General features: G+C 43.1%; 2 protein-coding genes across 6 annotated transcripts; both read right to left on the bottom strand.

The window, feature by feature from the left end:
• Positions 1–1,390: 1,390 nt before the first annotated feature.
• Positions 1,391–17,903, bottom strand: disp3 (dispatched RND transporter family member 3). Of its 3 annotated transcripts, none has more exons than XM_042488501.2 (22): positions 16,905–17,903; positions 16,550–16,651; positions 11,583–12,584; positions 11,255–11,474; positions 10,963–11,099; positions 10,712–10,846; positions 9,336–9,496; positions 9,021–9,160; positions 8,809–8,900; positions 8,522–8,686; positions 8,005–8,166; positions 6,819–6,965; positions 6,591–6,727; positions 6,307–6,476; positions 6,077–6,207; positions 5,005–5,189; positions 4,777–4,903; positions 4,363–4,508; positions 4,093–4,252; positions 3,849–3,962; positions 3,569–3,741; positions 1,391–3,393 (listed from the first exon to the last, which is right to left on the bottom strand). In XM_042488501.2, exons 3-22 carry the CDS (start codon positions 12,574–12,576, stop codon positions 3,037–3,039), a joined length of 4,053 nt encoding a protein of 1,350 aa, XP_042344435.2. In that variant the 5' UTR covers positions 12,577–12,584; positions 16,550–16,651; positions 16,905–17,903; the 3' UTR covers positions 1,391–3,036. The 3 variants fall into 3 exon arrangements, with proteins under 3 accessions (XP_042344435.2, XP_087933063.1, XP_042344434.2); XM_088076937.1 differs by lacking the exon at positions 16,905–17,903 and adding an exon at positions 16,793–16,853; XM_042488500.2 differs by lacking the exon at positions 16,905–17,903 and having other exon boundaries at positions 16,550–16,890.
• Positions 17,904–18,056: 153 nt separating this feature from the next.
• On the bottom strand, positions 18,057–27,231 carry LOC121944116 (dynamin-1-like protein). Of its 3 annotated transcripts, none has more exons than XM_042487800.2 (18): positions 26,977–27,231; positions 26,293–26,419; positions 25,483–25,624; positions 25,152–25,190; positions 24,887–24,933; positions 24,716–24,787; positions 24,539–24,625; positions 24,209–24,371; positions 23,509–23,629; positions 21,972–22,310; positions 21,490–21,610; positions 21,142–21,297; positions 20,948–21,037; positions 20,756–20,854; positions 20,438–20,554; positions 20,179–20,288; positions 19,888–20,047; positions 18,057–19,769 (listed from the first exon to the last, which is right to left on the bottom strand). In XM_042487800.2, the coding sequence occupies exons 2-18, from the start codon at positions 26,392–26,394 to the stop codon at positions 19,713–19,715; spliced, it is 2,022 nt and encodes a 673-aa protein (XP_042343734.1). In that variant the 5' UTR covers positions 26,395–26,419; positions 26,977–27,231; the 3' UTR covers positions 18,057–19,712. The 3 variants fall into 3 exon arrangements, with proteins under 3 accessions (XP_042343734.1, XP_087933064.1, XP_087933065.1); XM_088076938.1 differs by having other exon boundaries at positions 27,070–27,149; XM_088076939.1 differs by lacking the exon at positions 25,152–25,190 and having other exon boundaries at positions 27,070–27,149.
• Between the last annotated feature and the right edge of the window lie 78 nt (positions 27,232–27,309).

The raw sequence follows: 27,309 nt of genomic DNA, 5'->3' as shown, positions 1-27,309 counted from the left end.
ATTAAGTTAGCTTGGCCTGGTCCCAATGACAAAATTAAGAGTTAGCTGCAAAGAGTAGGTAAGGTGTACTCACACTTACCTCAGAATAACAGGATTTAAGCAGCATCCATCCTCTCTGGTTCTTTTTTTGTGGCCCATTATATTCAAATCCAGTTTGCAACGTCATCAAGGCCCGGCTGGGATGTTGCTTGGTTGAATTGGTTAAAATTACCAAAAATGAGCGACGTACTTTCTACTTTTATTTTATCAAATAAGTGGTGAATGGCGAATTGGAACAACATTGTTTCGACCGGTCCTCACCCACAAACCTGTTTTCACGTGAATAGAGTGGTGGATTGAATGACCTTGTTCGGCGGTTGGCGTGTATAAAGTCGCATTGCCACCACCTACTGGATTCAACCTAAGGTCTCCACTAACTAAGGATTAACAATACCAATAATGACCATAACAATAATCACAATACCCCTTCCTACGCCGCTCCCTCTTTAACATACCTGAACTACTTCTGGTTGAGAAAGCCTATAAGCGTCTCTCAACAGTTGATGTACATCCTCTCCCGTAACACCTACACATCCAAAAACTTCCTTGCTGCATCAATAATGACCTCAATTTTCTCTGACTGTCTCTCAATGCCAGCAGTACAATTTATCACCATTGCCACAAAGGCACTCCTTATGTGTCCTGACTGACACGTCCGCTATACTTTTACTTAGTCTCCCTATCAAATCTTGTCATCCGCAAACAGTCTGTAACAACTTTGCAGCCTTTGAACCATCTGGCCTCCACTCTGTGGGAGACACCATCAACTACCCCTTTAACTGGGGCTCTCTTATTCAATGGAAAGCAAGTCACTGGATAGATGTCCATTCCCCCACCCAAAACCTTAACTTGCAACACCTTTTCCATTTGTTTATGAGACACACATTCCACGACGATTAAACTGAAAAAAGCATTCAAAGTCATACTGTAGTATGTAGACACAAACATTATAAAGTCAGTGTGGTCATTTTTTTTCCACAGTAGCATAAAAATGTCCTACTTTAGCATGTCATCCAAAATAGCATAAAAAAGTTATACAATAGTATGTGTTCAAAATAGCTTAAAAATGTCATACTTTAGTATGTCATCCAAAAGGGCATGAAAAAGTCATATTATAATACGTCTTCCTATATAGCATATAAAAAGTCATACTATAGTGTGTCGTCCAAAACGGCAGAAAGAAGTCATTAGCTTAGTATGTCAAAAAATATTATCTTTAAGTTTTTTGGAAAAAACTGAAAAATCCCCCTAAAATGACATAATATAGTGTATTGAAAATATAATGTGTTATATATAAATATAGTATATAAATATAGTGTGTTAAAAAAAACTGAAAAAAAATGTCATAGTATTGCATGTCGAAAAAAAACCTTTAATGGTTATTTGCAAGTAAATATGATTTTTGTACAAGAAGTGCTGCTGTGAAAAATCACATTCACATTAAGACAAATGTAAATGGACCACCAACATTCAGACTGTGTACTTTCCACAGGAACATAGTAAATGCAATGCGGCTGCTTCTGTAAAATAATACAGAGGACCCTACGCAACAAAAGTCCACCAGTGTTTTTCTGCTTTTACTCAAAATATTTGCTCTGTTCTCTTTTCATCATGTTGAGCTGGAACGCTGCTGTATGTAGAGCGACTTCCTCTCATTTAATGTCTGACATGAAACATTGATGCGCTGCAATTCAATGTAAAATCGGAGCCGTTTCCACATGAATTATTAACGACAGCCAACTGGAGATGTGAGGCTGCCTTCTGTGGCTTTCCCAGTAACAATGTGACTGAAGGCAAACAGTGACAGGTCTTCATCCTGCTCCACTGCTCCGTTACATAACAATGCAGAAGAAAACCTTGCTGAGCATTTACCAAAAAGACAAGACCCGAGGCTTTCGGCACCTGTATTATTTGACATTCACGAGTAACACACACACACAAAACAGAAATTTACTGCTCTTGCCGCAATTGAGTGAGTCCCTCTCCCTAACCATTATCGTGTTATGTGGTTTGACAAATGGCCCTCACCTTCACTGCGGGGCAGACCAGAGCCGGCGTCGATAGGTGTTTGAGTGGCGCTCTAAATTGTGTGAGAGCAGAGGAGGGATCAGAGTTGGTTACAGTGAATGCCTACAAGTGCGGTGGAGGACATGTAGAGGGTACACCTGAGGAGCTGACAAGAGGTCTCTTTCAGTTGGCGCTGATGACAAAAATAGACATTGAAGCAGTTAGAGTTCCAAGATATAAACATGTGAAAGGGGTCAGAAAAGAGGATATCCTGCGGTAAGTCTTTGTACGCACAACTCTTCAAAACAAGTGTGTGCTGGCAGCATCGAGAGTTCAGAATGTGTGAGAGCACAAACACTTACGTCACACATTACATTTAACAAAACTGTGCACAATATAAACTAGTACAACTTTAAATCCAGCCACACTGGGACATCATAACTGCTGTTACAAATGTGGCTGAAAACAAGAATAATCAAATAAATATTTCACAAGATGGTCATGAGTCATGTGGACCAGTATCTTCATGAACGTCAGAGCGCGGCGCCCTGTCGGTGTTCACAACGGGAGGTCACTGAACAGTCAGAGGCTCTTCACAACTCAATGAGTTACACTGATGAAAACTGTGACTCAGTTAGTGTTTCCCAACAATTACTCAAACATCTCCACCTCTTGGCTGAAGGCGATTTAGGATCAAAGAAATACCTCAGCTGAATCATCAGCCCAAAAAAGGTCAATCCTCTACTGTGAGTCACATGGTCATTAACACTATAGTAACCACAATCCACTGATCAATACAAGTGAAAAACATGTTTTTTGTGATGAAAAAAACATATAATTATGGAATCTGACATCTTTGTGCTGTAAATAAGATCATTTACTGATCTGATGTTCCTCCTGACCACGGAGGAAAAAAGAGTGCTTACATAGTTTGGCACACAGAGGAACTACCCCTGCCTGACATCAGTGTGAGCTGGCGTTCACTTGCGTTTATGCATTGATTGATTGCCAGGCCAACGCTCCCAGCTGTCCTCCCACCCAGCACAGCGCCGCTCCCAAGACTGCAGCCGCCATCACTGCCAGGCTGGCCTTCAGCACTGCGCCGGGGGGTCTGCTGAAGCGGGCGGGGGCCATGCACGCCAACATGGCCACAGTCACAGTCAGGGTGAACAGAATGGAGACGGCTGTGTTGATGGCCACTATCTGGCCGAATTTGGCGAAAGGCACAATCACGCAGAAGAAGAGAGGGACTGTGGAGATCACTGTGGTGACGGCGCTGGACACTATGGCAACGCCCACATGGTTCACTGCCTCCAGGGTCCGCCTCTGTCTCTCAGCCCCAGGCTCCTGTAAACAAAACACAGATTAATAAGAAGAGCAGCTCCTCTTTATTCATGAGCCTTCAGGGCGCTTCTGGCCTTATTAAATAGAATATTATTTAGCATGCGAGCTAACAGAAAAGTTTGATGCGGAAGTTTTTCTAATTGCTCCTAAGTGCTGTAACAAATTCACACTCCCATACCGAGTTATGCGCAGGCGTAGAGGGCATCCTCTCCCCCGCCAGCAGGTATCCTTCCACCAGGTGCAGACAGTAATCCACTGAAGATCCCACCAGTATAGACAGAGAAATGGCCTCCACTGCTCCCATCTCCCAGCCCAGCCAATACATGACGGCCACCACCAGACAGATCACTCCTGATGACAGCCAAAAACTCAGAATGACACACAAGCTCCTGACCCAGGCCTGAATCTTCCATTTTACAATACATTTTTAAACAACCTGAATTTACTTCATCTCTTACCTAAAATGGTTATGAGTACTGGGAGCAGCAGCAGAGGATGTGCAGTAAACACGGACACAGCTGCCACACAGATGGCCAGAGACAGCAGTAGGCTCCAGAGGGCACTCTCCACACCTACAAACAGACCAGAGAGCAGCGTGTTAGTAGATTTTTACATTCTGCTGCCCTCACTTCCTCCTAACAATTAATCCCTCTTCAGTTTTCAGGTGGAAAAACTTGACATGTAGTGCCACCTCTCACTCGCCTATGATTTCCATGAAGATCTGCTTCCAGTGCTCGCAGGTCTGGAAACCCCGTTGCAGAGCGGAGGACTGCGGGAGGGCGGCGAGCTGCTCTTGGATGAAGTTCTCCCACTGAAGGAAGTCGGAGTAGGTCTGAAAGGAGGATTTGCCCTTGTATGTGGTCTTGGGGGAGGAGAGGGAGAGCGTTAGCCACGACACAGACTGTAAGAGATGTGAAAATGTGCTGCTCTATGATGCGAGGACATGAAAAGCAGAAAGATGAAGGGACTCACCGACTCAAAGGCCATGGACAACCAGCGGACCTTGCCTCCATGCATTCCCACCGCTCCGTGGGAGAGCTGCCCAGGGAGCAGATTGGGCTCAGGGAGCGAGTGGCACTCAGGATGGAGCAGAGGCAGAATAGAGGACAGTTTATTACCTGAAAAGAACAGAGGAAAACACATTACCTTTTAGGATTCCTCATTCGCTCTAGATGGTTATTTTATTAGAATTTTTAGGTCGGAACCAGTACATTTTTTGGCATGCTTGTTTGAAAAATGACTTTAAAGATCCAATCAATCAATTAATTGCTTTTTGATCAATTAACAAATCAATTAATCAGCGAACCATTTCGTCTATGAGGGTTATACTTATTGTCTTTATGCTAGTTTAAAGTAAAGTCACTGTGAAATGTGTTTGGTTGTTACCTGAAGGCAAACACTGTGCTCCTCCCGGCTTTACAAGTTGTGTGTTTGCACTAATAGCTTTACAGATTTTGCAAAGATGCCCCATTTCCTGGAAAATATCAAAGTCTGGGTCCAATATAATGCTGCCCTTTGGAGAGAATTAAACAACATGTCAACCTCATGAGATTATCATGGAAAAAGCTGGCTCTGTTGATTACTAAGAGACACTGAAACAGGCGTGACTCTCACCATATCTCCGATAACGTGGTTGTCCCTGTGTTCTGTTCGGTTGACTCCCAAGATGCCAAACACGACAAAAACCATCGCCCCAGTGTCGACCAGAGGACGCACAGCTGGATGGCCACATACACCGCCACTGCACGGGTTAAAGCCAAACGTTTTGGATGGTTTCGTTTTGGCAGCAGACGAGGGATCTTCGAAAATAGAACCAGAGGAAAATCTCTCAACAGGCGTTTATTTATACAGTGTAAAAATATGTGTACAACCAGAGTACTGTGGAAAAATCCTCCAGTGGGTTCAGATACTGCCACTTTAAGAAACTTTATTTGTTAGAAGTGTTATATCACTGCATTTTCTCTGTTGTGAAGGCTCAGCATGAGAGTGAATGGCATAAAAAAAGACATTTCAGCAGTGAGACACATACAGTGAGAAAAACGTTTAAGGCTGCACCAAATGTCATCTTTTTACATTCGAGGCTTCAATTGAGGTTTTCAAATGAAACTCTGAATGTCTGTCATCAAATTTTATGATGTCATTTACCCCCCACTTAAAGAAAATAAATCCTAAAACAGTCCTCAGTTATTATATTATGTAGTGAATCATCAGATTAAATCAACTTAATTTAATGAATAAATGTTATTTATGGGGCTGTTAGAACACGCCGTTAATATAGGTGTGAGCCTCTTTTTGGGTGCAGCGAGCGGGACAGCCGACACTTGTTTTGAAAATGCAGTGAAAATGTTGCTTTTAAAGGCTAAACACAAACATGTATTGATTGAAGCAGAATTTTTCTTGGCTTACATCTTTGTTTCATTACATTTTGACCTTTGAGTTAAGAGTGCTCTAGAATTATTGGAAATATTGAAATCGCACAATTTGGAAACAATCCCACACAGCCACCACTGTAATCCAATTCTACAAATAATATATTAAAAATTATATTAGTGTAGCCTATTTGTTTTCTGCAACTTTCAAATTCAAATGTTGATTTAGAATTTGAATGTCAACATTATGAATGAAGCTTTGAACTATTCCCAACATCGTTCAAAATCATTATGTACTCAATTAGTAGCTCACTCACCGCCAGGAAGAGGAATATAAAAAGCTCCCTGTGTGGGTCCATCAGGCCCAGAGCTGATGCCGCAGCCAGGTGGGTTGACACACACACGGCTGGGATGAGGTCTAAGGCGGCGCTGGGCAAAACAGAGTCTCCTAAGAGGGGACAGAGGAGCTGAAATGACAGATTGTCCACTAAAAAGACTTGACAGTTCATCTAACTTATGCTCTGATTTTTTTCACTTGTGTTTTCACCTGCTGTGCTGCTGCGGGGACGACGCCACATAAAAGGAAAACTCTGGCGTCCAGCCATGACGGGGTTCACATGAGGTGGATGTGATCATCCAGCTGGGGTACGGGTGGTACACATTGGAAACACACACTGTCATTCTGCTGGTGTAATTGGCGCAGGGCTGATTATAAGCCTATTCAGATAAAACGAGATTAGTTATAAGCCGCTTTAGTGGCACATATCGCATTTGGTAGACATAACATTACAGCTAATTATATTACTCTTATTACTTTTTTTGCTCTCTAACCTGAAATGATGACACCTCTTCGTGCTCTGTGCTGCACTGTTTCCACGGGGAGGGAGTGCTGGTGTTGAGAGAGAAGCGGTAAAGAGTTGTAGAGGCTCCGAGGTCCAACTTTGATATGTACACTGTGAGTAAAGTGCCTAAAAATGAGCAGAAAGTAGAATATTTTAAAATAGCGGGAGAGGAGTTAAATAAAGAGGAAGAGGATTTTTAATGTGCTAAATGTTTTACCTGTTCGGTTAGTGCTTGAATTTGGTTTAACTGAGCTCCGAGGAGCAGTGGAGGTTGTTGCGCTTGCTGTCTGCTGATGCGTAGAAAACTTAAATGCTGGTGAGGAATTGTGCACGTACAAAGGATGGGGTTTTTCCATGAACACACCTGTAGAGCACAACAAGGGAATCAGACATTTTCCAGATGGCCACCAATGTCGTTAGCCGTTGATATTTGGTTAAATTTACGTTATGTTGGGTGACCAAAGTTCAATGTCAAAACAACATCTACTGCCAACGTCAGTTTGACAGTTAGATAATTTGTTGGTCTTAAGTTGCCTTGCTAAATAACCATCACCATCTTGTTCATTTTTTTGGAGCCAGAAGTGATCACATTTGGACAACTGGCTGGAGCTGTGGAGAAACGGGGATGGATCTGGCTTGCAGACTGTAGCATTCATGGAACTGCAGTTTTTTGGCACTTCCACATTGGTTTAATCTTACAGCCTCAACTGACTGCTCAGGTCAAGCACGTCACACATTAAGTTATACGAAATCTGATGATCTGGTCAAACTAATGTTTGACCAGATCATGAAAAAGACATTCACGTAAGTAACCTTTCATTATGGGTTTTATAGTGACAGATGGTTGTGTGATTGATTTTTGAGCTGCAGACCTTACCTACTGCTCTTGTCTTTATGTCAGTCGTTAAAAACAAAATCCTTAAATCCAATAATTTTATTATTAGTATTATTATTTTTGACTAGTCCCTACCATGATAAATACCTTGTGCAATGAACGCATTATTGTAGGTTGCCAGGCTTGCGCCCCTACAACTAGAAATCACTGAATCACGTTCCAAAAATAAAACTTCTCAATATCTAGAAAAATGCAAATATTGAATTTTTAAAAAAAAGTCCCTTCAAGTCATCTGTCACAAGTCTAAGTCTCAAGTTGTGTCTACTGTTTCAAAGTCAAGTCGAGTCTTTTATTTCTGTTAGTCCAGCAACTCCCAAGTCCCTCAAATTTTGGACTTGAATCTGACTTGAGTTGTGTGACCCGACACGCCCACCTCTGAGAATAATGACATTTAGTCATAAGGTTTGGAGAACAAAACCCAACATCTGTAAAATTGTGACGATGGTGAAATTCTATTGTTGTCAAACATTTAAAATATTGTCAACACGATTTTCATTTCAAAGCACACCTGAGCACATGGGGCAGGAGATGCCTTGACCGCTGAGGTTGCTCCTCAGAGCCAGCAGAGTCTGGAGGTTTGTGTCCCGGCGGAAAAGCAGAGGGGCGTGAGTGGCCGGCCTCAGGAGACAGCAGCAGCCAGCAGATAAAAGCAGAACCAGGAGGAAGATACCTGTGCAGACAGGAAGACAGTGATAAATGATGGCAGAGAGGAGGGTCTGATTGAGTAGATAGAGCAGCTGAGAGACACATCAGGAGCAAGGATCAATTACAGTCTCTCCTTAAAAGAGGGAGGATAAATTCTTCATGATAGGCACTTGCTCTTCCTCTGACAGACTGAATCCCCTCAGGCTGGACCGAGATGAGCTGGAGGTTACTGTCATGTCTAAATCATAGATCAAGATCTTGGCTGACAATATCTGTGGAAACCAAACTATAGAAATTTCTCTTTGATCTTTTTAAGTTTTATTGACTATAAATTGCCGTGCCAAGTGAGTGAGCTCTCAGAGGTTTATATTAAATCTCACCTAGAACGGCTTTCCGACGCTCCACAGCTGGCTCTGCCACTAAGTGCTTCAGGGCCCACCGCAGATTTGTGCTCACCACGCCCACATGCTGCTGCCCTGGAGGGGACAGAGGTGTCTCCACTGACAGGGAAAGAATGGCCGCATCGCCGTCTGTGTCACAGGAGCCTGGCCGAGGCAAAGACAGGGAGCTTAGTGGTGCCTTCACACTGTTTTACAACCTAGACTTATTCCCTTTCCCATTCTTCCCCCTCGTGATTCACTCAACGCTGGAGCGATAATAATCTCACCTGGCTCCATCTCAACAGACAGAAGTGCCACATCATCATCCTCATCTGACAAAGGGCTGTGGCTCGCTGACAGTCCCGAAAACAGCTTCCAGCTTTTAGAGAGAAGAGGCAGTTTAGGGAGAGAGACAGCTGAAGGGATTACAATGCGCCTGTGGTGTCGCACAGCATGCACAAATAAAATCTCACACAAAAGTAGGGAGACAATGCCTCACCAATTCAACCAGGCGTGTTCCTGATGCTCCACACATTCAGTCCAGATACACAGGGCGGCGGGCATCAGGGCGGATACCCAAAGCCAGCAGCAGCTGACAATAAGGGCCATGAATAGGCCGAAGTCATGCACGGCTGGGATCTAAGTGTCAGTTAAATGAAGCGCAGTGTAAAGGACCTTGAGACATTTAATTTGTGCTTATCACATGAAAATGCCTGTCTGCTGAGAGAGGCACTTCTATTCATCCATAGCAGGAGAGTCATTTATACTCCCTGTACAGATTCTATTAACGGCTGGATTTCTCCTCTGTGATTACCTGAGAGAAGGTGTTAGCAGCATAGGCAGCTGCAGTGGTGAAGGAGGTGAGGAAAGTAGCCCGGCCAGCTGTTTTGATTGTGTAGATCATTCGCTGCTGCGGCTGACGCAGATGGGAGGCCTGTCTGAAGGTGCTGATGAACACAAATACATCATCCACCCCTGAGCAACAGTGAGAGAACAAAAGAGCTGCCTTATTATATATGATGGTAAATGTACTGTAAAATATATAGATATTTTTTTCAGTTTGTGAAGGAATAGCTGACAATATTTTCTTGTTGAAAGCTAGATTAGAAGATTACCACCTCTGTCATGTCTGTGCAGTAAATATGAAGCTACTGCTAGCCAGGTGTTGACTGTAACATGTCATAAGTAAAGCAAATGTGTATTGGAATTAACAGTAACTTGTACTTCAAGTAAATTCATAATCAGGTACTTTTTATTTTAACTTAAGTCAAATACAAATACAAGTACTTCAGTATAGATTTTCAGTACTCACCCACCACTGCCACTAACAGACTGTGGCTTTAGAAATATTAGCTTAGCTAAATGGTTGCTGGAGGGACTATTTTTTTGGCCTGGCGCTGTAACTTCCTGGAGACTCCGCTGGCTGCCTCACAGCAATGACAAGACATCAGGAAGCTACTGATTTGAGTGAGAAATAGTTCCACACAAACCCCACCTTAAAAACAGGTTTTGTTTTTCTCCCATTTTGGCTTTTGTTGAGAGTCTGAATCGGGATTGCCTGCACACAGCTTTCAACAAGGCGATGACTGAGTCGGCTGCAAGCAACTAATGGTACTAATGGTGCAAACTGAGCTAACAATGGCAATAGCGCTGACAGAGTTAATGGCGTTAACATGTGGAGGAACCTGAGGGTGGGTGTTACGCTTCCGTGATGACAATGTTCCGCCATCATGGGTTTGGATGGCATCAATAATAGTAACTGCCGTATGAGCACAGTGCAGAGTGCCAACAATTATTTAGCCAGTGGGATACACACACAGGGACACACGTGCACTAACATGCACACGCGGCTTGACCACGACCACGACCAAGAAAGAGCATGACTTTCTATGCTCAGGGTGCCATTACTCCACTCTATGTTTACATAGCGAACACTTACTTACTGCTATATTAACTCTCTGAATGTTGTATACAGCTCCTTAAACAACCAAGATGTATTTAAGTCATGTTTCCGATCTTTATGCTACGCTAACTGGCTGCTGGCTTTAGCTTCATATTTAACATATTTATGTGAGAGTGGTATTGATCTTCTCATCTAACTCTTGACAATATAACAAATAGGCCTATTTCCAAAAATGTTAAACCATTCCTTTGATTTAAAAAAAAAAAGGTGAATTTCTTTTCCCTTACCAATACCAATAATAACAAAGGCTGCAACTCCATTGAGAATACCCAGGTACCTCACGCCAAAGACAACATGATACAAGAAAAGAGCCATCAGGCAGCTCAGTCCAATGCTAGCGAGTCCAAAGAAAGTCAGAAACACTTGGGAGAGAGACAAGAAAACAAAACGGAGCATGTAAATCCCTGACTCTGACTGTTCAAAAATTGAGATGTGAACACGTCAATGCATGTGGATTCAAGAGCAAGTCATACTGTACCAGAAAAGGAGGTCAGGACATAGACGAGGACAGTGATGCAGGCTCCGCTGATGACAGCCAGCATCATGTCATTGTGGAAGGTGTGTCTCACCTCATCATCAAACAGCTCTGTTCCCCCATACAGCACCTTCACCTGGCTGAAAACACATACAAAACATCAAATGTCAACTGTTTGCAACAATGTGCAGCAAATGTAAATATTACTATGACTTTAATGTAGCATAATAACCCCCTGAAAGAAATGATGATGTACTGTAATGAATGGCTGATACTGAAGTGACTTGTTCCTGACCTGGTAGATTGCTTGGCCAGGATGTCTGCGTACTGAACCACAAAGTTTTTGAAGCGTGATCGTTGCTCGTGAGCTCGGTCCTGCAGGGAATAATAGGAAGGAAGAGGAGCACCGAAGTGGATCTCACTGCGTAAGAGAGAGGAGGAGAGATGCTCAGGGGACAGACTCTCATCCACGTACCAGTAGAACTGTGGGTGAGTGATGGCCAGACTCAGAGAACCTGGGAATACATACATGACAAATCAGCACTGTTAGGAGGACTTTTACAGGTGCACCTTAATACTTCAAAGCTGCTATATCCCGCCACTTTTTTCCACCGTTGACTCACCTTGAATATCGGCTAGATCTGGGCCCATGCCATCATAGTATATCTTCCCTCCTCTCTCACTGGGGTAGAGGTAAGAGAGGAGGGAGCTGGGTGGGGAGCAGTAGGACGGCCCCAGTGGCAGATCCCGCAGCATCTCCAGAGGCTTCCAGCAGAACTGATGGAACTGCGGATGCTGCATGAGCAGACGCTCCACATGGTGAATCGTCTGCAGACGTTCAGGGGTGAAGATGTTGCAATCGCCCTCCCCTTGAGCCACAAACACCAGCTCAATCTTCCACAGAGCCTGACTCTGCAGGTAGTAATTGGGAGCAAACCTGCGCCTCCTAATGAGTGGCAGAGTGGCGTTTCCATCCAATGATCTCTTCGCTTCCTCTTCTGCTCTGTGATTTGAGTTCTTATGCTTCCCCATTTTCTCCTGACCCAAATCAAACGCTGTCCTTTTATCTCTGCTCACTGCAGCTCCTCTCTTCTGATCATTTCCTGCATGTAAAGGCTCGTTTTGTGGAGTAGAGGACCTCACGCCCTCATTATCTGTCCTGTTGAACGCTCCCTGTCTACTCAGCCTCTCCAGCAGAAGTTCCCTCAGGGCCTCAGACGCACTGTTATCTAAGTCTCGCCTACGTCTGTCCCAGGACCCCAGCTGAGTCTTTACAGCGATGGTGAGGGCGTCGAAGCGCTCGGCGGAGAAGTGACTGTGAACCTCAAAGGCACTGTAGGAGAGGTCTATGTCCAGAGGAGGGCAGTAGAGGAGCATGTAGGCAAACAGGGTGCATGGAAGCGTGACAACTACCCCTAAAACCACCCCACTGGCCCAGGGTCGTGTGTACACCCACCCCACTGCCCTCCACAGTCCACACACACCAGCCTCCCTAGAGAAACACCTCTGTCCCCCTGCATGTGAAACTCCATTCTCTTCCTCCTGCTCCTCCTCATCTTCATCTTCCTCCCCTCCCCAGCTGGTCTGAAACAGCAGCGGCTCATCCTCCACATCCATGCTGGCACCTGTCAGAGACACATAACACCACTTGATCATTTCTTACTTGAAGTAACTCCTTCTTTCTCTCTGGCAGCGGCACAAAATAGACGTTTGAACCACGAGCAGCTGACATGAGCATAAGAGAAAATGAAGGACAAGGTAACTTCCAAAAGTTGCACTCAGCAAGCAAGGACGTGCGAATTAAGTCTGTCCTCAAGCAGCTGTCGACAAAGGGCTTCCATTGCCGCTCACATGGTGGAAATTGAGGAAAGGGGGGGACCTTTTTTCTCAAGGGCTTATAAGAGAAAATGGTTGGCTGAGTCCTGCTTTAAGATGCTGATCACAAGAGCTCGGGGGTGAGACAGGCTAAAAGCTGCGATTTAATTCTTCTCTCTGTCAGCGTGTGCAAGCCATTATCACCCGGAGAGAGTCTGCTGGTGGCTTTCTACATATCAACAGTGGCTGTGTGTGCGCTGCAGCAAATTAAATCATCTCACTTGTCTAATTACTGACAAGAAGAGCGAGTGGGATATTAGACAGAGTTGCGGAATAAGAGAGGGTTTATCTCCTTTGAATAATAGTGTCAATAGGTGCCACTTTTTCCACCACTCCCTTACACACAAGATACTGCAGTTTGCATTCAAGTGGCAGTGAGCCCGCTAACTGCAGCAATTTATCTTTTCTCTTTAGAGCAGTGCTTTAAGGTCAGCCAGGTAAGACAGTGAATCTTGATTATGTGTAAAAGATAGCTGCACGCGGGTCCATAGCTGAAGAGAAAATCCATCATAAAAAAAGAAGTCTTTACAAATTATACAATGTGATCGATATTTGTAAAAATGATTAAGACTCCAAGAGTTGGAAAGCAGAGAAGAAAGGCTCTTGAGAGACAAACCCTGGAGATGAAAATAAACTAGAGGCTTGTTGATTTATAGGTTTTTTGTTTGTGCTCTTACACCTGAATAAACTTTATTTCATGGTAGAGCTAGAAGCACAAATTGTGCTCGCGCCTGCTGGAGGAAATCACCTTGTGTGCGGTCACTGTGTCCAAAGAGTCTCCAGTTGGCTAATAATGGAGGAGCTCATGGATGTGTTTCATGGCCACATCATTATGAGCCTTCTCACTAACTGAGAGAGACAGAAAGTTCTCAGGACTAATGTATGCTAATGCAGTTTTAAGCTGGATTTTTTCCTTTTAAGAAAGATAAGAAAGCCTGTTGAGTTAAAAAACCAGGCGCTCCACTGTGTCTAATACTCTGTGAAGAAATGGGCCTATTTTCGGCCATTTAAATCTGCACAACACTTTCTTTTATTAATCACCATGTCATCTTACTGCACAGACAGGGACACCAGTGCACCTTTTAATGGGAGACCAGCAGACCAGCATCTGCCCACGCACTGTGAATGTGAACCTGCTCTTTTAGAGGACAAACTCATTAATGTGTTGGGAAGTTTGGCTTTAAAGTGAAAAGTGAACACAGAAAACCAAATATGCAATCTCAACAAAATCATCTAATTATTTTCGGATCACTGTGCCTTGTGTGTCGAAAATAACTAGGAAAACAATTTGTTCCTGTATAAAGGCTGTAATTTGGTGGCATCATTAGTGGTTATCTGCACCCATCACAGGCTGTTATTTCAAAATGAGCACAGTGATGGTGTTTTCTGTGATGCCATAATGAAAGTCGCTTTTCCTCTTCAAACGTGTCCAAGTAATATGACCAATTATGTGACATAATCTTTAAAAAATATGAGAGATATAATTGCATATTTAGGGTAAATGAAATGGAATACAGCTCTGGTAATTAGATTATTGCAATCCTGTTACATTCCATCATCTCTGCCTCTCCAGCTTGTTTTGATGATGATGCTCTCATCAACAGAAGATGAGAGGAGGCACGCAGACGAGCACAGAAATATGATGAGAGAAGTGGAATGGAGGAAAAGGGGGGGGGCGGGGGTGACACACCACACACCGCTGCCGTCACCCTTAAAAAAAACAACCAAAAAAACAACCAGCACCTCAAATCTGTGAAAAGAAATTGTGCTTTTCTGCTGTTTAATATTCAGACAAATCTAAATGAGAGGACTGCCACCACAGCTCCACTTCTGTGTCCATTTCAACACGAAAACAGGCTTATTAGTGGCGCAGATGTCAAAGTGTGACAGTTTGAGGAGCTCATTAGAGACTGACATGCCTGTTAGACATTAAGGCTGTGCTGTATGCTAACCTAACCCTCCGTCGCCTACTGTGCGTCTTGCAACAGACGGCATGCAGGTACAGTGGAGGAAAGATAACCACAGTGATGCACGGCCTCAGGGACACATCCCTTTCCTCTCCATTTGATGAGACTGATGCTTCTATGCATCCAACAGCACTGCACCTCACGTACAATAATTATGAGCAGTGTGCAGCTGTAAAGCACTGCGAGCTGTGCAGAGCCTGGTATGACTAATGTGTTTACAAGCTCCCAGAATTGTTCAACACTGCTACTTTTTTTTGCAAAGATTAAGAGTACACAGCAGTTTAAACCCTGCGCAGGTGTGGATTAAAAATAGAGTGTAATTTGGCAGCCTGCTTTCTATATTCATTGGAATAAACGCCATCTCCCTTGTGGCCCAGTCTATATTAGGTAGCTGTGTTCTTTTGTCTGAATTGTAGTTTTATACTGAAAACTGAGACAGATACATGCACCGAGAGGCCTGAAGTGAGCATCTATTTGCCGCTTTTGAGGTATGAAATCTTGTATTAATCGCTTGAAAGGTAAACCTTCGCACCCCTCACCTAAGACTCAATTTTAAACTTGCTGTGCAGCTTTTTTTATTCAATATTTTAAACAAGCGCCATGCTGTACCTGCCTGCTTGTACAGCAGTATTTGATGGACTGTGTTGCGCAGCGCAGAGCTGTATTTGTCTCATGTGTCATGTTCAGCCAGTTGTGAGCAAAAAGGAGGGTGAACTGTAAACTCCACCACTATTTTCTTATGTATATTTGCTCCCATAAAAACAGCGAGTGTCAGCGCTTTTACTCTCCACTTCATCCCTGGATTGCGTCGGGTAGTTGAGGTGGGAGCTCCGAGCAAACCCAGCATGCCTGAACCCTTCACCTATAATCATCTCTCAACATCTCTTTCACACCCCCCCTTGCCTTTTTGCTCGCCATCCCTCAATCTCCTGCCCTTTTCCTCGCTTCAATCTTTCTCCCTTTTCTCCATCTTTTCCACAAAAGGTGAGAGATTTGTAACCTTCATTATTGACAGCAGCTTAAAATAACCCCACCCTCCACCGTCTTATCTCCTCTCCATCTCATCCAATATGGATATCACATGCTGCCCCACACACACACATTCAGCCTGGTGTAAACTCAGCAAGCATACCACCTCATTTAAAGGGGCATTGATTTCACCACTAGTGCTCTATGAATATATTTCTTATGCATGAGCGCTCAGCAGTGTGTTTATAGCGGACATGCCTTTCTATCCTTTTACACACTGTGAATCTGGAGTCCCGTGGTTCAAGTCAAACTCTCGAGATCCATTTGCACCTAACAGCAGTGTTCATTTTCTTATTGTCGATGAATTCATGCTCACATTGGAGAAAGCGCAAAGCCATGTGTACAGTGTGCGAAGCATCCTGGGGCTGTACCACGCAATTTTTCTCACACTCCTGAATAAAAACGGAACAAATAAGCCCCATATTACAGAGATGGTAGTTTCTTTTTCCAGCCTCATAAAAACAGCACATTCAAACAGATAATGAAGTCTATTTCTCCAAAAGTTATCTGCTCCAGAGTTACTCTGAGGAACAATGCTCGTACTCCGAGCAGATAGGATGAGCTTTTATTGATTTTTTTAATCCATTTTTGGACTTTGTCTTGAATTCAAAGATGACTGCACATTTTACTGCGTTCTGTATTTTTTTTTTTTTTTTTACAGGCTAAAACAAAAACATCTCTCTCAAAGCAAATCCCTGCAACACTGAGCGCTGTCTTACCTGAGGCTGCTGAGACGAGAATCACAGGTGAAGCGTTCAGGCCTACTGGGTCCACTTGGAATGTGCTTAACTTGTTCTCTGCAGTTTCATCTCCTCCATGCTCTGGTGTAGAAGAGGGAAAAAAAATCATTCACTGCTTTATTGTCATAGTTAATAACTCATCAAGAGAGACACCAAGGGAACCCCCACACGAGAATGACACACACAAATATACTCCCCCCCTCCACACACATAAACACACACACTCTACAGGAATCCTCTAATCTCAGCAGTTAATAATGTGATGTTTTCCTCCGCTTTTATGCTCCTCGGTCCTTTCTCTCTCTCTCTCGTGCACCCTCCCTTCCTCTCTTACCCGGTTGTCCAGGCGACAGAGTCAGTGAGAGACATTTCTTCCCAGAAGCTCCTCTCTCTCTCTCCCATGGCTTTGTTCAGCTTGCTCTGCTGGCTGGCTCACTGGTGAAAGAGAGGCGAGGAGGGGAACGCAGCCGGAAAACCTTCTTTAAATCACTGGAGAACAATAGAGAGAGCCTGGAGGGGTTTTATAAGTGAATCAAAACATGCATTGGGCTGATTCGACATTCATTCATCTGTTTTTATGTCACTGAAATGATGCAGTTGTCACGATGCTGCAGCCAAGCCCCCTCCCATGCTGTCAGAGTTGGTATGGTCGAGTCTAGTCTCAGTTGGTGGGGAGGTGGGGTGTGTTATAAGAGGGCGATCACAATAACTGGGTACAGTGGGAGACAAAGTGCAGGCAATTTGAAATAATCACCTTAAAAGTAAGAGTTTATTAGCTTGTGGCTCTTCTTCCTTTGTGAACACGGTGATCTCACACCACATGAAATTACGATGTTTAATCTGGCTCTCTGCTGATGCAGTCTGTGTGTACCACTCACACTTTGTGTTGTTTGTAAATTCAGCACAGATTTGACTTGTGTTTGCCTTGTTGTGCAAATAATGCTTTCTCCCACAGCCATAGTGCCCCTCGCTCACTTTCATCTAACATTAATGACCAGCTCTCCACTCTTACTGCCACATTCAGCTCATCCATCACCTCACTTCTCAACCTCCACTCAGGTTTATCTCAGATTGCATTGACATTGAGAGTCAAATACTCCATCATCTAAATGGGAATGGATAACTCTGAAGGGAAGTTTAACCCAGAGAAGCTCTTCAATAGCAGGTGGTGCAGCGTGTAGGTGAAACACAAAGAAAACAGTTTTAGAGTCTGCTGCTCGTGTCAGTGTGAGTGTGTGTCTGTGTGTGTCTGTGTGTGTGAGAGAGAGAGAGAGAGCACCCTTCAGGAGTCTTCATCTTGTTGGTGCAGCTGTGACACATCTGACTGAGTAGACTTTTTCAGTCACCTGAGATCAATAAAGTGAAGCAGAGTGAGTCTAATCACATCTATTGCTGCAGCACTGTGGAAGACAAACAAACAGATCTTGTGAAAACTGATCATTTGTTAGAACTGCATGTCGTCAATAACAACCAAACACATTTCGTACAGTGTCCTTTGTTAGGGTTTAATGAGTCCCTCCGATCTCAACAGACTTCATTCGGTAAACATGAATCACAAATATTGGCAGGCAAGAACTCATAGGCAGTTGAACACATAAAATAATATGCATTTAAATACAAAATATACATATATCAGTCATTCGTACGTCCACACATGCACAGGGCTTTCAGAAAGACGGACTGACAGTATGATGTATTCACTCCCTGATCACACAGAGGAAGAAGTCAGAAGAGTTTAACGGTCCTCGTTAAGGCAGGTCTTCCTGAAAAAGCCTCATTTTTAGAATAACAATTTGTTTTTGGCTATGAGAGGAGATTCACATTAACAGCTATAGCACTTGGGGGAGGAATGTGCCTGAACAACAGCCTAAGTTGAGAACAGATGGAAAAAGATGAATAATTTGACACGTCTAGCAATATTACACAATGAAATTATAATTGGAACAGAAGCAAATGGCTCTGCATGCAGGAGGTATCTGCATACTGAGTGTCTCATACTCGGGGCAGTGTCCTTACTACCGGACAGGGACAATAATAGGGAACTGTTCTTATCTCTCTGTATCATTAACAGCAGAAACCAGTGAACAAATGGCCTGAGGAAATAAAAAGAAGCTACAGAACATTAACATCCTACCATCTGGATCTAAGATCTAACAAATGATGGAGTACCCTAGAAGTAAAACATAATCTCCTGACTATTCTTACACAGTTTGATCATTTCTCTTTTCTAAATATATAGTACACATACAAAGAATACTCTAGCTGTCCAACTTTATGTGGGAGTCCCCTATATACCTAAAATAAACAGAAGTAAATGTTTGGTTACCTCATTTATACAAAGACAAAACTAGACAGTGCAACAGTTAACAGTATAAATACGCTGATATGTAAATTTGGCTCTGGAAAATAAACCTGATATTGATAAGTTCTACAGAGCAGGAAAAACAATCTGCATTGATCCTGTGATTTCTGCAAATGATCGTGGTCATCTTCAGTGTTGCATTGCATTCAGCTTTGATTGAGTTGCATGTTTTCCACTGCATTTCCATCTCTGCTGAATGCTCCAACAAAGGGGATTACAGTTGGAACACAAATCTAACTCTAATCTAACATAGTTTTAGCACCTGCTAGAGAGGCTCGGAGGAAGCCCAGTTTTTTTTCTTTTTGGAGAGTGAGGAATTTTACATTGGAACACATTTCATTCCACAAAAAATGACCCTCGAGACCAACTTAGATACTCCACATATAATCTACACTTTATATCAACGACAAGCAATCTCACGACAAAACAAACATTTTGTCACAAAATGATGCAAAAAGAATTTGTTCGCAGCTGTGTCTTTCACATTTCAAATTTGCAGTAACACTTTTGGCCTGAGTGTTTGATCAATTTCCTTCGCTTACAAGACATTCACAGTGAAAAGCAACAGCCCCAGTGTACTTGTCATGGCGACAGCTGACGGGAAAAAGTAGACCTAAATGTGCTATGATCATTGATTGGTCCATGAGAAAACGGTGGTGCTGCCACACATAGAGTAACACACACACCCTCACCAAAACTCCCTCTCGGTGCTGTAAACTCACATACACTCTCATACTCCCAAAGCTGTCCTATGACAAGGAAATTGTTCCTTTCCTCTGGCTACCACAGATGCGTCTCCCGGATCTCAGAGATGATGTTATTCGCTTTTTTGAGTGCCTGAGAAAGGAAAAATAAATAAATAAAGAGGGCAGTTAAATCACTGGCTTTCAAATAAGAGTTACTGGTCTTCATGTTCAGAACCTATTCAGAGAACAAAAGCATCAACCAGTTTTACCTCAAGCATCTGAGCAACTTCGGTCCGCTGCTGTGCCGTGTCCTGTGACTCAATGAGCAGCTCCTGCAGCAGTGGCTGTTTGTAAAGCTGACCCACCAGCTCACTCTGCAGATGCTCTTTCACAAAGTTCACCAGGAAGTGCATCACTGTCTTGGGTACACTGCGGACATACAGCCCCAAGACAAAGTTAGAAAATCAGCATCAGTTACAACAAGTGAGCTCAACAACAGAAAAAAAGAACTGGGGAGAGGATGTTCCCCCTGAGGTGCTCTGGACTTGTTCCAGTCGAACCTGTCCTGGATGCTTTTGCGAACAATGAGGAAGTAGCACTTGATGAGGCGCTGGATGACCTCGCAGTCCCTCTGCTCCTTTGCACTCAGCTTGCGAGATATGGGCACCGCCTGGCAGAGAGAGAGAGAGAGAGAGAGAGAAAGAGAGAGGGAGAGAGGAAGAGAGACAGAGAGAGAGAGGGGGGCAAAGTAAAAATGTTGACAGTGTGCTATGTATTCACTACTAAGTGTTTTGTCCAACTGCTAATCCCACCACTCACTGTGTCAAGGAGGTTAATGGCCTGGCCTTTGCTGGGACTGCCAAAGCCTGCAGCCGGGATTCTCTCTTCCGCAACCTTCTCGTTCTTCCAGCGCTTCCCTCCATCAAGGGCCTCCGCCTGACAGCAAGAAACCCGAGGAAGTCAGGGGGTCAAAGCAATTTTGGCTGAGTCTGGAATTTCACTACAGACTTTGAAGATGGCTCTGATGCTTGGACGTGAAACATAATGGTTAAGGCTTTACAGAACACAGCTTCTGCCGTTTACCCTGGCAGAATAAATGATAAATGAGAGTACCTGCTGTAAGGGACAAATAACTACCTGCTGACTGTTGACAGATGCAGAAACCTGCGCTGCATCTGTGAAGTCTGGATGTTTTGTGTTGATGTAGGCAAGCTCTATTGATACTAAATTGTGCACCTAGAGTGAAAAAGCAGAATAAATCTCAGGCAGTTAGGACTTGGGGGTTACTTATTACAATTAGAGATCATTTTTAGCTTAACTGTGGATTACCATTTCATTAGTAATTGGTAAGCGCTTCCTCAGTAATCCAGTCACCACTTCCACAATGGAATCGTGTAGTTTGGGGAATCGCAGAAGCTCCTTGGAAACACAAAGACATACTTCAACATTCAACATGGAGCTGTTAAAATTAATGCCTCTCTGTTTGAAGAAGGCAATCAAGTGTAAAACATCTTTCAGCTAACCTGTGTGCTGAAGGAGGAGCAGTGCTGGATGATCCTCTGCAGCTCTTCATGAACCAGTTCTACACAGCGCATACTGGGCTCCTCCAGCCGCTTAATTTGCCGCTTCACCAACAACTCAAAGGACACCTCAGGCACAAAAAGTGCTGGCCGCGGACCCTGCAGGGCAAATCACACACACACACACACACACACACACACACACACACACACACACACACACACACACACACACACACACACACACACACACACCAGCTCCACAATTTATCTGCTATTCCTCCAAACGAGAGAACTTGACTAGAATTTGGATTTAACTAATTACACAAATAGAAGTAAGGAAGCACTCACCGTAGCATTGCGGATGGCAGTGAGGATATCAAGCTCAGTCAGTCCTCCCAGGGGGTCGATGGACTGCAAAGTGCGCCCAAAGGTCTCATGGAATATGTAACAGATCCGAGCACCCCCGCAGCTGTAGACGAGAGGGCTTCAGCTGTGACACCAACGCGGTTTCTCAGTGCTGTGTGTCGGCAATGCTAATCACGCCAAAATTAAATGCAGTCAACCAAAAAAGGTCAATATTTGCTCCCTGCTCATTTACATGAATTAATCTCCTTGTGGCAAGAGAGCTGTAGAGATGAGGGTGCCAACAGAAGATGCTGATGCCACTTCAATTTACAGTTACATTACCCCAAGGACATTGCCCTCATGATATACACAGTGCACCAATGTAAGTAAAATGCGATGACATGATACATACACTGATTTGCATCATCAAGCACTTGCCACTCCAAAAAATATCCTGTTACTGTGGATAAGTCAGACACACTCACAGCTCTGAAGTCTGGATGTATCTGGCTGTTCCCTCGATGGTGTTGCAGTAATCGCTGGCGAACTTGGTGACAATCTGCAGCAGGGTGGCGCTGTGGTCTTCTACTGGCTGGCCATAGCTGTTGAGTCGCGCCTGGTACTGGGAATTTAGCACAGTCACTCGGGTCTTGAGCTCTGGCAGGCAGTCCCGGATGTGATGCATGAGCAGCCTGCTGAGAGTTTTGGCCAGATAGCGTGAGCCGGCGCGGGAAGCGAGCGAGGGATAGTGTCGCTGCAGGAAGGCTTGCTCATCCCTCATTGAGTCCTCCAGGCTCTTCTGAGTATTGATATCGTGCTGGCTCCTAGGAGTACGACCAATTAGGGGGAAAGAGGGAGCGTAATCAGGTGATCAGGGCAATAAGGGCATTAATAATTTGCCACCTTCCTGTATTGTGAAACCAAACTAGAATGCCACCTTGCGGTTGTATGCCTCTGCAAACCAGTCAAGTCGTGGTTAAAGTTTACATCCATGTCTGCTCTCCAGAGTCATATGTAGCCATACAGCTGACAATGCTTCAAATATGGATGTTGCTGCAAAGATGCTACATATTCTTAAATGTAAATCAGCGTTTCTATGGCTTCAGGCAAATAAGATTTAAGATTTTGTAAGACTTTTCAAATGCCACTTAGATGGAAATTAGGGTTAAGGACAAATTTGCGTGTTTATAGTAACATAAAAACATATTTTTTTTGTCTCATGGCTGAGACAAGGGTGTAACAGAACGTGGGAAATACCCTACTTTTCTTTGGTAATTTTCTTGTCGATTTTGTGTTTCTCATTCTGCATGTGGGATTCCAATGCCTTGATTCTATTTTGCCAACTTTGAAAACTTTTTGCAACAAATAGAGCCTCATATGCATTGCCTTGTAGCAATTAAATCCTACTTTATATTTCTTTGCATTTTTAAGACTTTGGAGAGATTGACATTTCAATACCAATGAAGATGTTACTTTTAAATTGATGGATTCAATGCCTTTTAAGACTTTTTAAAAGATCCATAAGAACCCTGGTAAATGTTCCATACACATCTTCAAACTGGCAGCACAGAAAATCTATACAATTAGCACAGTTTCAAGATGGGGACACAAAATTACTGTCACCAATTCAGTATCCAACCAAATGTCTCCACGTCTGTTATGGTGGAGTACGGTGTTAAATAATGGCCAAAAAAGTGACCATGACCGGATATAAAATTTCATCACTTTGTCATTTCATCCTATTAGACATTTGACGTATTGAGCTTTGGCCCAAAACATTATTTGTGAGGTCACAGTGACCTTGACCTTTGCCCTCGAAATTCTTATCAGTTCATTTGTGCCAGATTCGAAGAAATTTTGACAAGGCATTCGTGGGATGTCGCTTTCACCAAAATGGGAGGGATGGACGAGCAACCTGAAAATGTAATGGCTGTGACCATGGCCGATCCACAGGTGCAGACGCATAATAACATTTCATAGCTCAGATAAAAGAAAACAACAAACAAATATATTACTGCAAACCTGTTAACCACCCCGATAATCCCAAGTCTGACGGGAATGACTCGACCCAGAAGGACCTCTAGAGCATCAGTCCCTGCATCCATCAGGTCCAGTTTACTGATCACCAGCAGTGTTCGACGACCTGGCATACATACACACACATACACACACACACACACACACACACACACACACACACACACACACATCTTTGACTATAGTTCTATAAACAGATCTAATTTTTTATCATTTATATTGAGGAAAAATGGGGAAAGCATACAGTAGGAAATCATAGAATAAAACAAGGTAACAGGTAGCTAGTGAGATAGGACTGAGGCCAGCAGGGAAACATTTGGGACAGATACAGATGTCCTAACTGGCAAATCATCAGTGTGCAACAGGCACGTTAAGGCCATATTGCCAGCCACCCAGATAATTACTACAGGCAGATTCTCATCGTCCATCAAGCTATTCTTCAGGGTGTACCATGACAGCAACATTAATTTTCTAAGCAACTATTAAGTGTCAGGATGCTCTTAACAGTAGAGACTGACAGGTCCAATAGTCTGAAATGACTCCAGTATAATGCATTCTTTGTGCACATTTAATAATTCAAAAGGCATTTCTACTTGAGGCGTATTATGTAATAAGCACTGATGGAGAGGAAAGAAAATTAAAATTAAATCTGAGGAGAAGAGGCGCCGTGTGCAAAATATCCTACCATCTGGATCAACCTCACGAGCCAATTTCAGAGCATCAGAGGTGGCCAAGTCAGAGTTGGCAGGGGACACTGCAAGGATGAGGGAGTTTGGATTGGAGATGAAGGACAAGATCATCTCTTGTACTTGTGCCTCAATGTCCTCTGGCTGGTCCCCAACGGGAACCTGAAACAACAATGAGCAGTCAGCATTACAGTAAGAACAGCACAGATGTGGTAATGCTGTGAAACTGTGATTATTGCAAATATGATAATAACAATATTATGGTCTTGTGCCATTTTGTTTGAACACATGAAACTAAATCAATATTATTCTCAAGAGGCTTCATTTACCTTAGTAATTCCTGGTAAATCAACCAGGGTGAGATTAAGGACTTTGGGGGAGAAAATCTTCAAATATATGGGCTCAGGACTGATTCCCTGGAGGACATGAAAAAAAATCATGAATGCAGTGGAAAAAAAAGCTAAATTGAAGGCATCACAGACTTGAAATCATTCCTTTCATTTCACCTTGTTTTCACCCGAACTGCGTTCAGTCTCTGCTTCAATTTCGCTACGAATTTCCTGAAAATCTGTGAAGATCTGTCAAAAAAGGTGTAAGCATGGTGCATCAACTAAACTCAGCAATAACACATGATAAATGCAGAAAGCAAATCATTCAGATCTTTCAGATAATTGTACCTGGTTCTTGCAGTGCAGGAATGTACCCCATTCTTCAGCTTTGACACCTGAACAAACATGTAAGAGTGAGTGCAAGTAATATTACAGAGAAGTCTGCAAATAAACTGAATAGTTTGGGGAGAAATAATGTAAACTTAAAAGATGACAGACAGACTGATATGCTGGACAGATTAAGGTTTTGGAATGAACAAAATGTCTACGAGTCCACAAAAGAAGTAATGAGGCTAGAAAAAGACAAGTCCATGCAGACTAAATATACAGAGACCTGGGTAGCTGATTTGGGCATTTTGTTTCACCCCATTTCCTGAAAAAGTAGTGAAGAAGGAGAGGAAGACAGACTACATGTTAGCAAAGAGAGGCTCTAAAAGTTTAAGTTCAAACAGTGAGTGAAAGCGTCATGCCAAAGTGCTAATCACACATAAACTACTTCTAGCAGACTGCATGCCTAGACAGAAATAACAAACCTGCTGTCCTATGACATGCTAATAATCAGTGTATCATTACTTGTACCAAAACTTGATTGTGTGTTTTCGAGCATAATCAAAACAACTCCCCTTTTATTTTAAATACGATTAAATGAATAAACGTGACAGTACCACTCTCGATCTTCAGTCTCTCCTGCAGAGGGGCAACATTAACAAGTTGCAACACGAGGGGTCGTCTTGTGACTATTCCTGATCCTCGAGGCAGGAAATCCCGTCCAACCAGGCTCTCCAACACAGAGCTCTTTCCACTGCTCTGTTATGGCACATAATGACAGCAATGATTCTTAAGCACCGATACAGCCAGTTTATACGTTCTATTGTTTTATCAAATCAAAAACTAAAATTCAGATTAGAAACTTAACAGTTTTAGTAACAGTAGTGAAATCCATGCAATAGTTACAGATAAAGATTAGACAGATAGATAGCTAGATAGACAACAGAAGAATAAAACGAAAGCTCACGGTAGTGGCATGATCGTCTAGTGCCAGGGCGAATACATGGAGCTGTTACTACCGTAGATATGCTTATGGTGGTTGTGCAAATGTGGGTGGTTGACAGTGCAGGTATTGCAAAGTGATTAAATTTAAGTTTAGGAGCAGTGGAGGAATAATGAATACTAAGTAATGGATAATATAGAATATAAAATGAATATTAATATATGAACAGAAGGTGCAAAAATTGTGAAATACAGAATGCTGGAAAATATGTAATTAACAGTGCAAACATATGATTAGATAAAAAATGTGAACAGAAGGAGAACATATAAGTACAAGCACCAATGGGAGGAATATATATACAGAAAATACAAATGCAAATTGTGCAAGGGTAAACCCAATCAGTTGCTAGTCAGTCCAGCAGCAAAAAGACAGAGTGCAGATTATGTTCATATTAAAGCTTTTTATTGTATTTTTCCTGACTGACCTGAGATCCGACCACGACTATCTGAGGCAGCTGTATGATCTCTGCACCCACTGTGAGAAAGACCTCCTGCAGCCGGTTGATAGTGGGAATCAGGGTCTCCATCCTTCCAACAGACCGGGTGTAATGACTAAATTGGGAAAACGGAACAAACATGAATGGACAAAAAGAGACAACAAGGTATCTCAGGTGACAATGAATCATATGCTACTGTAACAAGAAAAACTTTGAGCTAAACGCTAGCTAGGAAAATGAAATTGGCTGCATTATACTATGTATGAAGAGAAAAATAGTACACTGTTGAATAACTGCGACTGCAGATGAAAATTACAACAAATAAACAAACTACAGTGATTCTCCTCTTGCTTTGCAGAAGGGAAGTGGTCCTGATGAGAGGGGTGTAACGCCCAAGCATCAGTTTGACTAACACTGAGCCTCCCAATTTACACACTAAAGGAGGATTTCAAGCCACAAACTAACCATTAACCATCAATCACGGCACTGACCTGACGTCTAAGTTACATGGCAACAAATAATACAAGAGCACAGGCCGAGCGGCTCGGCATTATCCGTTGATGTTAGCTGGCTAAAGCTAAGTGTTAAAGGCAGGAAGTCAAAGAGATGTGCTAGCTTGGTGCTAACGTTAGCTTTGCCGTTGGAGCAACCGATGCTCCGTTATGACCTTACCGATGTCCAACAAACAATATCCCTCCTTAGCCAGCGTGTTTGTCCTTCATTATTTGAAGAAGAAAGGTGAAAGTCAAAAACATCGCATTTTACCCAAATAGTGATCCGAAATTAGCAGCAAAAGAAATAACCGTCAGTTTATCATACAGGCGGTAGTAGCATTTCTCTTCCATAATCTGATTGGTCAAAAAAATGTGACTAATGGCCATTACAGTCATCTGATTGGCCAACACGTACATGACGCACAGTTGGTCCCGCCTTGGGAAGTGGCTCTAGACTCTAGTTTAACCACTTCTTTTTTCCTAGAAACTGATTTAAAAACGCTTCCCAGTG

This window comes from Plectropomus leopardus, chromosome 4 (assembly GCF_026936395.1).
Source record: "Plectropomus leopardus strain MGB_pleo_1.0 chromosome 4, ASM2693639v1, whole genome shotgun sequence".
NCBI classification, from domain to species: domain Eukaryota; kingdom Metazoa; phylum Chordata; class Actinopteri; order Perciformes; family Serranidae; genus Plectropomus; species Plectropomus leopardus.
Note: the sequence above shows the minus strand (reverse complement) of the source record. Positions and strands in the feature narration are given on the sequence as shown.